Raw genomic sequence first — 17,883 nt, forward strand, 5'->3', positions numbered from 1 at the left:
TACATAATTAGGCGTGAACCTTACCTCAACCAGATAAACACAGACTCTAAATTGTTAAATTTATGACGCGGTACTACGAAAGCAAAGAAAGACTTAAAATCAGCAAGCGCGACTGTCTCTCGGCTCGCGGCTGTAGAACGAAAGAGAACCTGGCGTTTTCGTCGTCGAGTTCGTGGTCCAGTGCTTTAAGCATCAAGGGCCCTGTTAAGGGATGTGAGAACTTCCTCCCACAAAAGAATTATTGGTGCAGACCTAAGTATAGCTCCTGGCTACTAAGTTCATTTTTAAAGCCTAAAGAGAATGATCTGGAGTCATCCCTAGCTCTGGAGGCATCTCTGGTTTCCTTCCAGGTTCCGTGAAAATTGGAGACAGCATACGAAAAGGCGGAAACCAGATTCAAATTCAAATTTCGATTCTTGATTTTGAGTAGCAGCAGCAAGTTGATTTAAGTTTTATGAAGACCTTGCAGAGCTCTAAAAATCCCTCGTTGTTTCTCCTTGAGAATATCGATGAGGTAAGGTCATAAGTAATAAGCAAAACAAAAATCAAACGAGTTAATGCTAAATTCTTAAATTAATTCTAAATATGCCCTTGAAGTACCGTTCTACATGCCGAGAGAACAGATTTCGCCACGAAAAGAAAATAATAAAATAAATTTAGTTCAAAAATTTATCTTCTTACACTGTATATAGGAATCTGCAGGGTCGCTCAGTAGCTTATTTATTCTTAGTTTCTCCTTATGGCGCTTTATTTGGGAATATCAAATGTAAAATCATATTGAACCCCTTCAGGCTGATACAAAAAAAAAGCTGAAGAGCTTAAGAAACAAAAGGAGATGAGATTAGCAGCAGAGCAAAAGAAAACAGAGGAGATCAGACTAACAAGTGAAAAAAAACCAAAGCTTATAGAGGATTCAAAAGCAAGAGCTCTGCACGCTAAGAATTATAATACAGAAAAAGGGAAAGTTTTCCAAAACTAACGATTCTAAAACTAAAAATGCTAAAATTGAAGCTAAAGATGGAAAGAAGGTTGTACATTTTTTTTACAAAAATACAGAGGAAGAATTTAAGGCGAATCCTGTAATTTGAATTGACAGCGTTGATATTATCAACAGCAATCAAGGGCAAAGTAATTAAAGAATAACTTTTGCTGGTGCTATTAATGCTTAAGGTAAAAGCAACTAACAAGTGAAATTAGTCATCGGGCCTATGCGTAGATGCCACAGAAAACCGCTATCTCAAGTCCGACACAGTTATCGACTAAGGTATGGAAATAAGTTTTATGTTTATTTATATAAACATGGACGTCACGTTGTCTTCCTGGTACGTAATCTACATCAAATTAATTTGTGTAATAAGTTCTCTAGCTTTTCAATGGATTCCTGTATTTTGAGGGATAGGCAATGATAAGAATACTCAAACGCAGTAAATATTGCAGTAATATTACAGTAAATATACTGATACTAATTTGACAAACTGATACGTATCTAATTGACTTCTAACTTTGCATCAATACGTAGAAGAGACTGGGATTAATTCACTGTTTTTTTACATTTCTATTCTTAATATCATCACTGTTCGCAGTTTTTTAAATCGTAGCATGCTAAATTAGCTGCGGATAGCTGCGCATTAATGACTATTGGACGTCATTATATGAGATTTCGCGTCATGACATTGTTGTAGACTATACTATGCGCATGCTGGCCGCACAGCGGAAAAAAAGACTGTTTTGGTTCAAAATAACGTACAGACAACCAATGTTGACCGATTTGGAACAGAACTTTTTTGTTTAAATCAACAAAATACTGATAATATTTCTAAGAGTTTTTAGCTTTATGTTTTATAAATAAACAAACATGATGAAAAAATGGACATTTTTTCTGTTTGACGTTTCCAGTGCTCGTCAATAACAGGAAAATTGTTGAAATCGACTAAGTTTTATAGTGCAACATTAGCTGAAAGATGTTTAAATATTAATCAGGCATTTTTCGACAGAAAAATTCGTTTTTTTCTATGTTCATTTTTTAAATGAGGAACTTTATGATGATTTTAGAAAAATTCATAATTTTTTGATTAGTCATGTGATTTTTCAAAACAAATTTAATTTAAAAATATATCATTTAGGCATTTGTGACCAGAAAAAACGCTTTTTTTAATGCAAGTCGTTCCAGTTAGGAAGTTCATGACAATTTTTAGTAACATTCATAATTAGTTGATAATTTTATGACTATTTTCAACTAAATTATTAATCCAATGCATTTTTCGATAGAAAAAAATCGCTTTTTTCGATGTCAACTTTTTTAATTCGGAACTTCAAGATAATTTCAGAAAAATTCATAAGTTTTTATGAACTTTGTGATTGCTTGCTCACGTAAACTTCTTCAAAGAAATGGTCTTTTTTCAAGAAACCTTAGAATTGCTTGGTGGAATCGAAGTTCCAACTTTCAACTTTAATCGTCAGTAATTTCCCTGTATTAAATAATATAATTAGACATAAGGACATAAGGACCTAAGGTTTCGTGCTCAGCGATCTTAAAAACACAAGTATATTAAACTTTGTCCGCCATTTTGAATTTCGAACATCTGAATTGTGTATCGTTATCAGCGACGTCGAGAACATCTTATAGCATCTTCATGCCTGCTTTCTGGATTTTTCGACCACTCTGCTTATGGCCGGATTGTGTATTTGTTGCATTTTAACTAATATGAAGCGGGAACTTTAACGCCAAGGATGTTAGTGTGCATTCGGCTTTTATGGTTTCGACAGCAGAACAGGTGTTAACCACAGTGCTACGTGACTTAAATTGACCAGCCTTACAAGGCAAAAATAACAATAATAGTTGACTATAAGTTATTTTTAGGTATTTAAGAATGTACACTACGTACAATCAGCACAGTACACTACGTACAGTCTCAAAAGTTTCCTAACTTTGAAATGATTGATGACGGATCGTGACGGAGGCTTCTAAGCACACTCCAGAAAAAAATTCAGGTTATAATTGTTCACTAAACAGTAGTTATTTAGAGATTTCGTTTTTCTTTTGTCTTTAGGGAAAAGTTACCATTCTTGTTTAATACTAATGATCAAGGTCTCATTTTATACTTAGAAGGATTCTCTACGTTTCTATTTTCACCTTATGCAGTGGCATCATATGTAATAGTGTATCTCGCGTTCTAACGTATTCACGTAGTAATGGTGAAACTCTCTTTTGATAATTATGGAAATTGTGTTCGCTAGTCAAATAACTTCGTTAGTCAACTAAATGCGGTCTCCCCTACTTTATTAGAGTTGACATCTTTCTCTGATGGAATCTATATCTCAAAAAAGTTGGTGTTAAAGGAAGAATGGGCAGTATTAAACATCGATTTCTGGCAGTATTAAAATTTGTATTGAAAATATAAAATATGTAATAAATAATATTTTTATTTATATAAGTATTTTCACTAAGAAAAAGGGATTTATTGTAAACTATTTCTACTTTATAGGCCAAATATTGTAAAAACAACTCTGGAACTACAGATTCCCGCAATTTGTTTCATTCGAAAATGATAACTATAGTGACTCTGTTTTTAGCATAACATTACAAAAAACTTAATTATTAAGCACAATATTATCAAAATATCTCTGAGAGACCGGTTGCCGTAATTTTCGTCGTACATTAAGAAATTATAACTTTAATGGTTTTTTTAGCCTGTCAGGAATGCTAATCGTCCATAGGGCAGTATTAACATTTCCTTAAAATATACCATGGCGGACTAAACTAACGCAAGCGTTACGCTACAGCGCAATCATAAAGTAACCCTAAGATAACGTACCTTAAAGTGATCTCGCATTATAATGAATAAAAGAATCTACCCGCAACGCGGGCACATTCTCATCGTGTGCGGCATGCTTCGTTCGCAGATTTTCAGCGCGTATCGGGCGCTTGACTATTGGTACCAGCTACGCGCTCGGCCCTTGTATTTTACCACATTCGTTATTAAAATTATATTATGCTTTATTGTTATTATTTATTATTAACTATATTAAAACTCAAAACATCAACAACTGTAATTTTGTGATTGTGAATTCTTTTATGTTATAAGAACTTCGCTTGCAAGTTTGAGCACGCCTGGGACGGCCGACTGTTGGGTGTCGTACTTCACGCTCGGTCTTTGCATTTCTCCCACATTCGTGCACATGTCTTTTAAAATTAAAAATCAATGGATCTAAAACTGTAATTTTGTGATTGTAAACTCTCTTTTGTTAAAGCTCTTTCGGCTTTAGCGGACACATTCTTATCACGTATCTCGTGCTTCGCACTCGATTTTATCAAGACCGTCAACTTCTCTACATTATGCTCAACACTTTTATATCAAATATAATACATTTTTTATGTACCTGTGCCTGGAATAGCTAATTTATATATTCCAAAATAAATTAAAAGTTGTATTTATCATGATTATTTTAATATTTGTTTTTTTTCATTAAATTTGTCTCTTAGTTTCTCTGAAACATGTATCATTTCAATTAATTTATATAATTACAATTCATAATATAAAAAAAAATTGAAACATAATTTGTAGATCTTTTTTAGGTGCACAATTTTTGTTGATCTATCTCTTATCATATCTTGCTTCGTTTGACTATAGAATGGATTTATGGCTTTTTCATTAGTTTTTTTCGATCAAAATTGGAATTTTCGATTTAATTTAACAAAATTCAAAAAGTTATTAAGATAATCTTGTAGGGCCTTTAAAAAATAACGTTTCTATTTTCTTGACTTTTTCCCATAGCGCGCTTTGTTTGGCTTCAAATGTCCATTTTCGTTTGTTTTCTTTGGATTTTGTAAATGATATGAATTCAATAATTTTTATTTTATCAAAAAATGTCACGTGGAAAAATTGTTCATACTTTTATCTACTATAAATATCTGTTGATAGAGTTTTCAAATCTTGAAAAAGAGTAGTATCAAAAATTTGGAAAGTGCTCTAACTTTTTGAATTTTCATCAAAAATGGCTGATTAATGAACTCGGTCTTTTTCTTTGGTTTCTTACATTTTGTGCCCAATCAGAATTCAATCCGATTAGTCTTCCAAAAGTTGCCGGGTATACAGAAGAAGAAAACACAACGAAGGACAGACACCGATGTAAAAACCTTTTTTTATGGTTTCGGGGGGCCTTAAAACGTGGACATTTGATGCAATCGACAAAACTCAGTTTTCACATAAAACTAATACTTTTTTATTACGGATAAGAATGTAAAAATCAAAATGAATATATAAATTGTTGCAATTATAATTGTATGATAAAATGTATGTTAGAAGATAATTCCGTAATTTTAATAGGTTTTTTTAGCGTTAGAAATTTAAATAAACATAGTGGCTGTCATTCAAGTCCGCTAAAGGCGACTTCAAGCGCATATACTATAATCATATAATCATATAATATAATCATGATAGATGACGATGATAATAATCATGGTAATATCACTGAGAGTAGACGCGCTTGACGGCGCATTTATCAGACTTCAAAGACAGCCAATATGTTTTTTTAAATTTTTAACGCTAAAAAATAAACCTATTGAAATTACGGAATTATCTTCTACGGTTAATTTTAATTTAAAATTATAATGGCAACAATTTATATATTTATTTCGTAGAAGGAGCCATGGCTGAGGCTAATACCTAAAATAATCATATTATAGTTTAGTTTGTGAGTTTGTATTTGAGTTTATTAATATCATATTTTACTGTATAAACTTGCTTCAATATGTAAAAACCCACAGTTGGTCCTTAACTCAAAATATTTGGAATCATATAATCTTGAGAGTAACTTAAACAGAAGGAATAGTTCTGTTTGTATAGATACTTCTAATCAGTTCAGTTGAAAGTTTTGCTTTTCTTGATCTTTGTTGATCTTCGTAGTCGACATGGTATACTCCAAAGTGTTTTCTAAATGTAAGTTATAAGTTTAAAGTCGAGGGAAATGAATTTATTCACAACGTTGTCAAATAATTTCAAACATATACTCACGTGTAACCATATTCCCATTCGAAGCAATCCATTAGAGTTCGAAATAAGTAACCACGGATATCGAAACCCATTTTCGAAATCTTTAATATTTGTAAAATGTGCTCATAATAATATCTTGTTCTATCCATATCATACAGTTCACCATTGTCTGAATAACCATTCTCAGTTATGAAAATTGGGGGAACTTTGTAATCTTTGTTAATACGGATTAGAAACTTCTCTAGAGCCCATGGTGTGCTCTTTACAAATAAGATAATTTAGTTTGGACAGAATATAAATGTTCTTTATATCTTATAATTAAAATAAAATGTATACCTTTCTTGAATCACCAATCCGTTTCGTAGAAGAAATAATCTTATCACTGTGGTCGTCATAAAGTAAATCTGTGAGTTTTCTATTGATGTTACATTCAGAATAACTTTCTATGTTATTTACTTCAATCATACTAGCACTGTAATAATTTAGGCCAAGGAAATCAATAGAGTTTCTTATCGACAGAATTTCCGACGTTTTGAACTTGGGTAGTCGTGCCAGTGGATAATCATGGTGCTTATTGTTATTACTAATTAGCTTTTTCATCATCTCTGGATAATCGCCAGACTGGCCTAGAATAGGATGTAAGAACCAGCCGTTTGCGAACTGAAACAACTGTTCTGCAACTCGCGCATCTTCATTTGATGAAGTATTTTCTGACTCAAACCATAAAGCTTCTAAAGATAAACCTATTTTACCTGCAAGAAATTATAATAAGGCGTATTTAAAATTATCGAATTCCATATGCGGCTCACACTCAGGGCGTTGAAACGGAATATGGAAATTGAGCAGAATTTTTGAAAACTCTTCATGTGCACGCGAGAATATAGGCTATTTGAGATTTAGCTTACTGGATAAAAAAACCCATATATAAGATTTTTTCTCAGGACAAAAAGGGATACCGGATTGGCAGGAGTATCGCTCTCTAAATATTGTGTAGGAAGAAGCTATCAATTAAGTTAGTAAACTCAAAAGATGCCTTGGACAAAGACAGAAAAAATTGTCAGGCGGTGTGTAGCAGAAACCAAAACCTACTGATTTGATGAAATCATTTTTCAATTCCGAAACAGCACTAGAATTGCACTCGCAGGGGAAACACTAATTTTATTTAAGTCCCGATTAATGATTTTGAATGGTATAAAATCAGATTCTCGTAAGCAGATCCGAGAAAAATGGGTATTTATTTTACTCATTTTTTTTATGTTGTTCACCTAGATTCAAAGTCTGTGGAAAGCTGGAAGCTGGAGCGAAGAAAGTAAAGTGAGGATCCCATCGCCAATGATCAGCTATGCCAGGTCTGTCAACACAAGGGATATTTCCGGATTTTTTCTCAAAATTGTTCAAATCGCAGACGTGAGTTTTCCACCTACCATACACTGCCCTCTGCTCATCACTAAAGATTCGTGGTGCTTCGTGCCACGTGCTCTCGTGACGTAGATTTGAACATCCAGTATGGCTGAGACGTATTAAGGTAGGTTGGCTGAGACGTTTTAAGGTAGGTACGTTGGGGACACTAAGTTACAATCTAATTTTTGTATTTTAATGTTTTAATAGATGCATCTTAGATAAAACTAATTTTTACTAACATCATGGCCTAAAGTTTTTTTATCTTCTTATGAAAGGAATATTAATTTATTCATAATTAAATTATTTAAAAACATATATTTTAATTGTATTATTATATTATAATTTACGCTGAGCAATTGAGGATAAGTACATGCGCCGTAACTTTAAATGGGTGTGTTAAAGGATCCTTAATTACTTTTGATAAAACTGGTTAATTTACTTCTTTACTGCCACCCTTTATTTCTTATTTCTTACTTGCTGTACACCACATATTACGTACCTTGTTTATTTATAAAAAGAATTCATGTTTTTACTGCTGATATATTAATTACTTGAATTTCAAATTGCTTATCTAACTTTTTATTGTATTTAGTTTCAAAATTAGTCACCATAAAGTGTCTTCCTGGTCACTACGAGTCTGCAGATGTGAATCCCCCATTTAAACTCAGGAAAGCTACCACCACCCCAAGTATCTTCAGCGTAGCTAAAAGTAGTGGAGGTAGAGGTATAACCTCTGCGTTTTTAGTAAATCTCTTTTTAATGGACGGGCCTGAGCTATGGTGTGTAGGGAATCAAGGCAAGAAAACAAGGTCTAGCCTTGTATGGCGGAAATTGCGTGCAGTTTTTGGCTAAAAAATTTAGTTATACCAAAGAGTGGTTCGTTTTTGTAACCAATATTTTAAATATTGTCTGGAGTACCCAAATCATCTAAAACTGGTCTTAGACATATTTGATTCAGAATATTAAAAAAGGAGGCGGCTTCTTCATTTTGTAAATTCAAGTCAGGGCCAAGCCTTTTAGCCAAATGGGATCGGTGGACGCTGGAAAATGTCATCGTGTTTTTACCCTCCAGAGCGAAAGCTAAGTTCTACTCTTAACCCTTATTAAATAATTTCTGATTGTAAAGTTATTGCTAATATGCAATATCGGTACCCAGCAAAAAGGCTTGCATTAAAAAGTAAAAAAAAAAAATTTCATTCATGCAATGGTAACGTGAGACATATTGAATACTTCTGGATCACGTTTGTGTCACCCCTTTTTTAATCTCCACAGCAGTTAAAGTTATCACATAAATTTAATCCCTTTCTGTACCTAGTGCTGAAGATATTTTTCTGAATACCACAAAGAAACCAAAAAAATAAAATTTTTAATCCCTTTTAATTTAGAAAATATTGCTACATTTATTTACCGTTTTTCAAATAATAATGAGGTAAACAGCTTTTTAAGACATGGCATCGCTCATTTTACGCTGTCAGAATTAATTTCCACATAGAAGGTTCTGGTAAAAAAGAATTTTTTGAGTTTTTTATCATGATTTTATATTTTTTTAGTTGATAATATTTGAGCAAAGCGAAAATTTTGCGATAAAGAGATGTATTCTTGTACATATTGCTGCTAGATCTTACAAATTTCATGCTCTTGGAGCGCGTTCGAATGCTTCAAACGAAAATTTTATTTTTAATTTATTGTAGGGTACGTCTAGCAGCTCCGATCGGCTTAAAAAGGCATTGGAATCTTATTATTTTCTAAGCCTAATGAGGATTAAAACGACGAAGAACAGAAACGACATTCTTAAGGAATAAAAATTTTTAATACCTTTTAATGCAAGGTTTATCATCACCGGGTACGGGATGTAGATAAAAGTTTATTTTTTGGCCTGCTGGCCTCATAAAAATTAAATTGCTTACCCTTCCATTTTAACTACCTCTTATAAACTAACATATATCCACACCTTAACTCTAAGATCGCTCGCTCTTATAGCCTGGCCTTCCTCGCTTCGCTTAGCCTCGCACGCATGTCACTACCTTCTTACTTTGCATCGCATTGCCAGACTCTGCCTCCGTGGCTAATACCTACTAGTTATCCACTATTTACAGTATTTACAATTTTCTTGAAGCTACTTCCATTCCTATTTACAATATTTCCTTTTCTATTCCTCTTTCTTCTGCCTCCTCTTCTTCTTCATCAGGCCCAACACCCCCTTCATCCACGCTACTGCCCTTTGTCCCCACTTTTATGCAACAATACCTCCATACTTATCCCATTCTTTTCACCTCTTCAAACTCCTCCAGCCAGTGCTTTACTTTTTTATTTTCCTCCATGCATCGTCACCTTATCCTCGCTATAAGTTCCTGACTTCCTTTCTCTTTTTTCTCACACAAATATTGCGCTCTTTCCCTTGGAATAATCCACACATAGTTCCCGTTAAACCTTGACTCCCTTATTCTCTCCTCCCGTTATGACTTCTCTCGCTCCATGCCATTCTTCTTAACCATCTCATATACTTTCCTTCTTCGTGCATCCTTCTAACTTCACCCTTCTGGAATCAGTTCATTTTGAAATACTTTTACCTTTCGACCTCCTCCTTAGCACCACTGCGCCTGTTTTTCATCTCCCACCAACACTTCCTAACTAGCTTACCTTTCCCCTATTCAAAAAACTTCTCATATTTACATGCCCGTCTCCCCGTTATAAACCCTGAACTCGTTCTTCCTGTCTTCCTCCTGAAAATATACGAGTAGTTAGGCGTATTGCTTTTCAACCTCAGTGTCCACGTTTCATACCTCTTCTGTATACCACTTACCTCCTACTTATCTTCCTTATAAATAAAGTATAAATTAAATAAGTATAATGACATAAACGACATAAATTATGCAGAAGGCAGTGATACTTGTAAATATAATACGACCTACAGTAAAGAATCGCTGGAGAAAAGCAACCATTTTTCAATAGAATACAACAATTTCAAACCCAATGGAAGGTCGACTCTAAATAACGTAGATAACTTTTCTATGAGCGCAAACGAAAATCGTAAGCTTTTATATACAGTTTACTCAAGATACACCATATATATGTTTTATTTACTTTAACGTTGAGGATTTTCATGCTCGTATTCAGTTTGCCCAACATTCTTTGCAACCCTCTCATCAGCGAAATCTAATCCACATCCCCGTACTGTACCGAGATAAGCACCTTTTTCGCTATTATATGGAATCGTCACACGGTGTAACCTAATCGCGAAAAGCTGGCCAAAAGTATAACACATCTTGTACTTAGCCTTTCTTTAATCAATTTTGAAGTCCAGCACGTCATTTAAGGACTTTTATTTTTGAGTTTTTGGCCAGATTTTCGGATTTTGCCCACTGTGAGTCACGATGTTAATTTTTCTGTTCTTTTATTATCCGAATTTTGGAACTTAAAAAAAAAAGTTTTCAGAATCAACTAATTCTTTCCGAAAATGTATTGCTTATTTTGTTTAAATATGTGGAAAATTATGTAACTTTTTAAAATTAGTAATGAAAATAGTAATTTTGACTCATGTATTATGAACTATATATTTTTTATATTAAATGTATATCCATAGCTCACTTCTGGATAGTAAAACGTTTTAGTTTGAGTTAGAAATTAGAAAATATTAAAACAATTTTTACAGTTTGAATTTTATAAGAATGTCCAAATGTTACATTATAACGTTGTTATTCAGAAATTTAAATTCCTCTTATTCCCACACTAGATTTTGATGAACGCAGAGACGTGACGAAAGATGTGATAAATTGTCAAATGATAGAACAAGGTTTTGATAACTTGGGATCTTTGGATGAAAACTGCATAATTGAGGATCTAAGAGACAAAACAGATGTCATGGTTATCCCGCTTGATGAAGTGGAATTAATTGACCCGACTTCACAACCAAGCAATGACGATGATTTCGGTAATTTAACATTTCAGCTTTTTTCGTAAACTCGGACTCCTTACTAAATATTCAAAAACAATCGCTTTTTTTCTCTTTTTACTCACTCTCCTAAGTGATTGTATTTTTGTTTTTGCTTCTTTTCTCCCCTCAAGTTTTAACATTTTTTATTTTTAGAATCTTTCGACCCCAATTACATGCCTTCTACTGAAGATGAAACAGTTTCGGAAGGTACCAGAAACATTTCCTTATTTAATTTTGTAAATGTTTCGGGACTTGTACTCCCTCAAGGACAATCGGCCCCGAGACCTTCAACGATGAGAGTGACCGACCCAAAAAAATTTGCCAAAAAGAATGCGTGCAAATTTTGCCATAAAAATACAATAAACTAAAAAGGCACCTTGTTACTGTCCATCGAAAGGAAGAGGAAGTGATGCATTCACTTTCGCTTCCAATGGCTGCAAGTCGCGTTATTTTTGAAAGCCTACAAAATCAAGGAAATAAAAAATTTAACCAAGATATCAATATTAACGATGGGGAACTAATTGTGAAAGGAAGATCAGGAAAAGATAAAACGGAGAATTTGTACAGACAATGTCCTAACTGCTTTCAAATGTTTTCGCGGCCGTGCTCACACAAGCACATTAGGAAATGTACTGGCATGGTCACCACTGGCGAAAGACATTTGGCGTTTTTAAGTAGGGTAGCTTTTAACACGTACCACGAGCTGGCTAATCAAAAAATGAGGCAGTGCATATTGCCACGGTTGCGGGAGGACGCGGTCGCTGAAATCGTAAAATATGATAAAGTCCTCATCCTTTACGGAAATGAGCTGTGCCACAAATATCGAAAAGACTTCAATGAAAATATGATAAGAAGTCAGCTGCGTTTGTTGGCGCGGGTTTTTATTGCGGCAAATAGACTCAATAAAAAAGTATTTGATATACAGGCCAAATATTTTGATATTTTCATTTCTGCAGTGAATATCGTCGCTGGATTGGATGAGGAACGCTCTACATACAAAACGCCTTCCTCAGCAGAAAAACTAGGCACTTATATGAAAAAGGCTGCAGAACATTTTAAGGCTCACTGCATCATGACAAACAATAAGGAGAAGAAGAACCTAACCAAGGATTTTTTGTTCGTTCTTGGCAAAAGGTTCTCGTCAAGAGTGTACAGAACAGCTGCCGAGACTAAAGTTCTGCTCGCTTGTCAAAAAAAAAATCGAGCTTCCCCTCTCGGAGGATATTAGAAAACTCTATTATTATTTAAATCAAAATAGAGAGCAAGCTCATAATGATATAGTCGAGAATGGATATAGTAAGGAAAATTGGCTAAGGTTAGACAAAATGACACTCATATCCATGCCCCTATTTAATCGTCGACGGCCTGGCGAGATGGAAAGACTGCGCATCGACGACTTTCTACATTATTCAACAATAGATCGGATAAACGACAAAGAGCTATACAACTCAGCTACACCGGAAGAGCAAGCAATCTTCGAAAAGTAGTGAGATTTGTCATTAGAGGGAAACTGGGACGTATTGTATCTGTAGTTTTGACGAAGGAACTGGTAGACAGCACGAAACTTTTAATCTCAAACAGGAAACACACAGGAATCACGGAAAAAAATCCGTATATTTTTGGACTCCCTAGCCTAAATTCAAAACGGAACAGGTTTTTGGGAGCCTGCTATCTAATGAAAGAGATAAGCCTATTATGCAGTGCCGAAAAACCGCACCTCTTACGTGCTACACAGTTGCGAAAACATATTGCAACAGTTAGCATGAAAACCTCAAATGCGGAAGTGAGGAATTTGGCAAACCATATGGGACACCATGATGACATCCATCTCAACATATACAGGGTACCCGTTCCGGCCTTGGAGATGCTAAAGGTCGTACATCTTTTTGAATCGGCTCAGTGCCGAGATAAAGCACAGCTCGAGTCGACAATACAAGAGGACGAGAGTGACGATGAGGCTGAAGATAGTGCTCAAGAGGTTTCGGAAGATGAGGACGAAGCCGTCAGATCGGTGTTGGAAGAGACAAGAGACAACAGTCATAAAAAAAGTGACGAAACCAAAAAAACAAAAAAAAAATCCAAGAAGAAAAAGAAGCTGAGACCACAAATGACAGCGACAGTGAGATGTCCGAAGACTCATCGAAAAGATCGAAAGCAAAAGGTTTTTTTTTAATGTTTATATTTTCTCATATTATGCGAAATTTAAAATATTACACTTTTTTTAACTTTTCTAGATTCTGTGGTTCGAAACGCTATTAAGCGCAATCCTTGGTCCCAAGAAGAGAAGGACAAGGTTTTGGAACTTTTCGGAGCATACTTACATAAACAAAAATCTCTCGCTCCAAAAAAAGCTGTGCTGAACGCAATAGAAAATCATCCCGTTTTAAGAAATCGCATAGATCTCCAAATAAAAGCGTGGCTTAATAATCAGCAAAGAACGTAAGTACATTGGTAAAACCCATTTTTAAAGAAAATTATATCGCACACGTTATTTATAGATAAAAAATAACTAAATGAAGATAAGTTATTACATTTGATTGTTTTAAACATTTTTATGCAGATTTATTTTGACTCGCTAATCACGAAAATGATAGTAGAAATTCAATTTTTTTATCTCAAAATATTTTTGTTAAAAAAAAAGATTTTTTTTAACGCCTAATATCTCGGAATTTATGCGTGATAAATAAAAAATAAAATTTATCAAATTTATTTTTTTCGAATAAAAAAAACTTAATTGTCTGTCTATGTTGACAAAGTCAATTGCAATTAAAAGGCATTGACTCAAGCTTTAAAACCACGTTCGTTATTTATATATCACTTTTCATCTTTTTTAGCCTTGTTTTCGTTGTGGTCCCCGGGAACGAAAAAAATTATTGATTATATGTCTCTAATAGGACACTTTCATTTTTTAAAAGAGAACCTCTTTAAAACAAAATTTTTTTTATGATTACAGATATCGGAAGAGCTTGCAGTGATTAAGGACAGCATTTTTGTTATGTATGAATTCAGTTGTACGCCATGTGTCGACACTGCCGCGCCACAGACTGACTGTCCAGTAAATAGACTAGGATGTAATGCTCGGATTCACGACATTCTAGACAAATAGTCTATTTGATAATGAAACAACATTTTTTTCTATTGTTTTTGATAGAAATCTTCACGATCTACCGAATGGTTATAACTATTCTTTCAAAAATTGAAAATGTAACGACGGTACTCGTGGTCGCTGGGACGATCACTCGGCCGAACTTCTTTGGACTAATTTATCGTTCAAGTTGCCGTCAATGTGGGGATTATTTTTTAAACATAATCTATTATAAATGGAAAAATCGCTTTTATGTATATTAATCTATTGCCTTCAGTTTATTTGAAAACTATATTATAGCTCATTTATTTCCTCTTTCCCTTCTTCTAATACGCCTTCATTTTAATCAAAAATATTATTCTAAGGTCTAGAATTAACTATTTAATATAAGATCTCTTGTTAATATTGAATTAAAATTAAAATTTTTACAGATGACTTCTTTGCTTTTTCTTTGCATTTGATTCTTTAAAAGATTTCAGTATTTACAGATTTGTCAAAGAAACAAAATCAAATTATATGGCACTGTAACTTCGTCCATCGTAAATAATAAACTTTGTATGATTCTACTTGTGAATGAGCTACGAAATAATGATTGTTTATTATTTTTAATGATTATTATGTTAGTATTTGTTATGATGCAAAAATTTAATAAGAGGTCATAATTTAAATTAAATAAATCATTTGTTTAAAAATCTGATGTTCTGGAATGTTATCAATGAAATTATAATTAATAATATGATCTGCATTATCATCAATATTTGGAAATAGCTTCGACACACGGTTTCAGGGCCAGAAAGGTTATCAAATAAGGATAGTATCGAGTTTGATTGTTGGAATTATATATATCGCCCACTTTTCACAATATTCGAATTCAAAAGGGTTAATATTTCCAATATCAACTGCAACAATCACTGGTTGAGGACAGCAAAGGTGATGAAGAAGGTCAAAATCAAGCGCGGCCGTTGCAAGAAAAAAACGTTACACTGTTAGAAATTTCTGCAGGAATTTTCAGAAACGCATCACTAAAGCTTTATGCAGAAACTGTTTTTAAATTTTCCAAAACTGTAACAGAAATTTGAGCAACGGTAACTGCATAAAACTCTAGTCACGTCACTTATTGAGTCACATGTATCACATAATTCTGTTATAGTTTAGGAATTTTCAGGTACTGTAACTGAAAATGCCTAGAGGTTAAAACATTTTTGTTGATTCATTATTATAACATAAAACATGAAGTCTATATTTGTCTTAAGAATATAAATAGCAAAAAAATTAAACTGAAGTGAAGACTAATTACTTAGTATGTATCCACGTTATATGTACAGTCATTATATTAAATATATAATCAAAGCCCATCTTTTATAAGTAGTTTTTTTACATTTTATATATTGTGTACTATATTATATAACATAGTTATTTACATACAAATTTCACTCGTATATAGTCTTACAGAGAAAAGATTAATGAAGATGAAATTAAGATTAAATTTTTAGGAATACGGATGCATTTTTAACCCAAAAATACAAATTAAAAACATTGAATTTTCATCCGAAAGACTTTATTTTGACGTTTTAACAACAAAGTGTAAGTTTTCAACAAGAAATAAATATTCCACGAAAATTATACTTGAATTTATAACCCAAAAATACGATGTTTCAACGAAACAATGGAAATTTTGGTGAAAAAGGGCAATTTAACAAAAAATCGTTGCATTTTTATCAATTTTTTCCAAAAAGGCGTCATTTCTACTAAAATAAATAAATTATTAAATCAAAAAGACAAATCATCAAAAAAAGTTGAATTTTTATCCAAAAATGATTTTAGTTTTACTTGTCGGCATAAACATATAAGTTTTAAATGAGAAAGAAAATTTGTATGAGAAGAGTTGCATTTTATACCTGAAAATATTAATTTTTCACAAAGATGAAAAAAACTTTAAAACAAAATTCTTGGATTTTAAATCAACCTGTTGCAGTTTCAACGAAGAAATATCGAATTTCTAGTCAAATAAATAAATTTTTTAAATAAAAAGACAAATTTGCGAAAAACTGTTGAATTTTCAACCAAAAAAGATTTTGGTAAGTTTTTTTAGCATTGAAATATGAGATTTAAAAATAATTAAATTTTCTATTAAGCTAGTTGAATTTTTAGCACAAAAATTCAATTTTCAACCAGAAAGAATGTCTTCAACAAAACTAATAAATTTTCAAACAAATAATAAAATTTATAACTTGAAAGGTAATGTTATGGAGAAAACCACTGCGACAAAATAAACATAAATACAAGGCAAACAAATCACTAACAAGGACATTATCCCAGGGTTACCACAAATCTTTATTTTTAATTTTTTTTAATTTCCCACTAACCAATTCTTCATTTTCCATGGCCACATTAATATTCAAAGAGCAAAATCGTAAACTTGTAAACATTTCAACCGAGAATATCTTATAAACGAAATAAAATAATTTTAAATTAAAATTGAGAATATTTCAAATGTATTTCACAGTTTCCCCAACCAATAAAATTTCCTGACTTAAAAAAAATTGTTGTTAACGCGGTTCCTTTTTACTTACCAGGTTTGTTCATCGCGTGATGTTCCGAAAAATGTCTTACAAGAATAACAAATCGTAACAAAATCTTTCAAACACGCCGAACACAATTGAAGCCTCGGCAGAAATAACGTTGTATCAACACATATTTTGTATCCATGGAGTTCTGTGTATATGAGTTTTTCTTTTAACTTTTTCTCTATTTCGGGGAAGCGCTGCGATCCAAAATTCTAAAATTGAATTCGGAGTGAATTTCATAATAATCGAGGTTATAAACTTCGAAAATGTACCGTTCTAAGTCTAACATTAAAAAAAGAAACTTAAATGTATTACATGGAGACAAAGATATTGCGCAATGATATCACAACACCTCTGTATGGAAATAAAGCGCAGTATGATAACGTACAAGCAGGTTCTGGAACTTTTTATGATATTATAATGCACTAGCATCGTTTGGCTACTACTAGAACCCTCGTATAATTAATATAATAAAATAATAATACAATGTAAAATCTTGCAATGTACGATATCACGATTTTACGATATTATAATGTGATAATTACGATATATAGCGCAGGAATTACGGTATATATTGCAATTCTTGCGATATAGTTTTCTCCGTGTAGCATTGAATAATTTTATATTTAGAAAATTTAAAACAGATTAAAATATAAAAAAAACTTAATTGAATTCAGAAAATTTGAAATGAGCTTAAAAAAATTAAAGGGAATTTAAAAGAATTTGATGAAATGCCTAAAAATTCATGATGATGTTAAAAGACTTCAGAATGAATCAAATAAAAGTTTTTAAAAAATGCATTGAATAAAGTAGAATTGAGGAAATTTAGAAGAACGCAGAGTGAATTCTAAAAAATAATTTCAAATCCCTTCAAATCTTTGAAACCCCACTAATTTCTAACCA

At 32.8% G+C, this 17,883-nt stretch overlaps 2 protein-coding genes across 3 annotated transcripts in view; one reads left to right on the forward strand and one right to left on the reverse strand.

Annotated features, from left to right (window-relative positions):
• Window positions 1-5,751: 5,751 nt before the first annotated feature.
• Window positions 5,752-17,883, reverse strand: part of LOC117171920 (myrosinase 1-like) — an 88,972-nt gene continuing 76,840 nt past the window's right edge. For both annotated transcript variants that reach the window (XM_033359589.1, XM_033359581.1), the window contains 3 exons: window positions 6,330-6,745; window positions 6,015-6,253; window positions 5,752-5,933 (listed from right to left, as the gene is read on the reverse strand). In XM_033359589.1, coding sequence (XP_033215480.1) covers window positions 5,816-5,933; window positions 6,015-6,253; window positions 6,330-6,745 — 773 coding nt within the window. In that variant the 3' untranslated portion in view covers window positions 5,752-5,815. The remainder of the gene's footprint in view (window positions 5,934-6,014; window positions 6,254-6,329; window positions 6,746-17,883) is intronic.
• On the forward strand, window positions 13,104-13,714 carry LOC117171934. Its single transcript, XM_033359602.1, has 2 exons — window positions 13,104-13,489; window positions 13,563-13,714. Exons 1-2 carry the CDS (start codon window positions 13,133-13,135, stop codon window positions 13,686-13,688), a joined length of 483 nt encoding a protein of 160 aa, XP_033215493.1. The 5' UTR covers window positions 13,104-13,132; the 3' UTR covers window positions 13,689-13,714.

The sequence above is a fragment of the Belonocnema kinseyi genome, chromosome 1 (assembly GCF_010883055.1).
Source record: "Belonocnema kinseyi isolate 2016_QV_RU_SX_M_011 chromosome 1, B_treatae_v1, whole genome shotgun sequence".
NCBI classification, from domain to species: Eukaryota; Metazoa; Arthropoda; class Insecta; order Hymenoptera; family Cynipidae; genus Belonocnema; species Belonocnema kinseyi.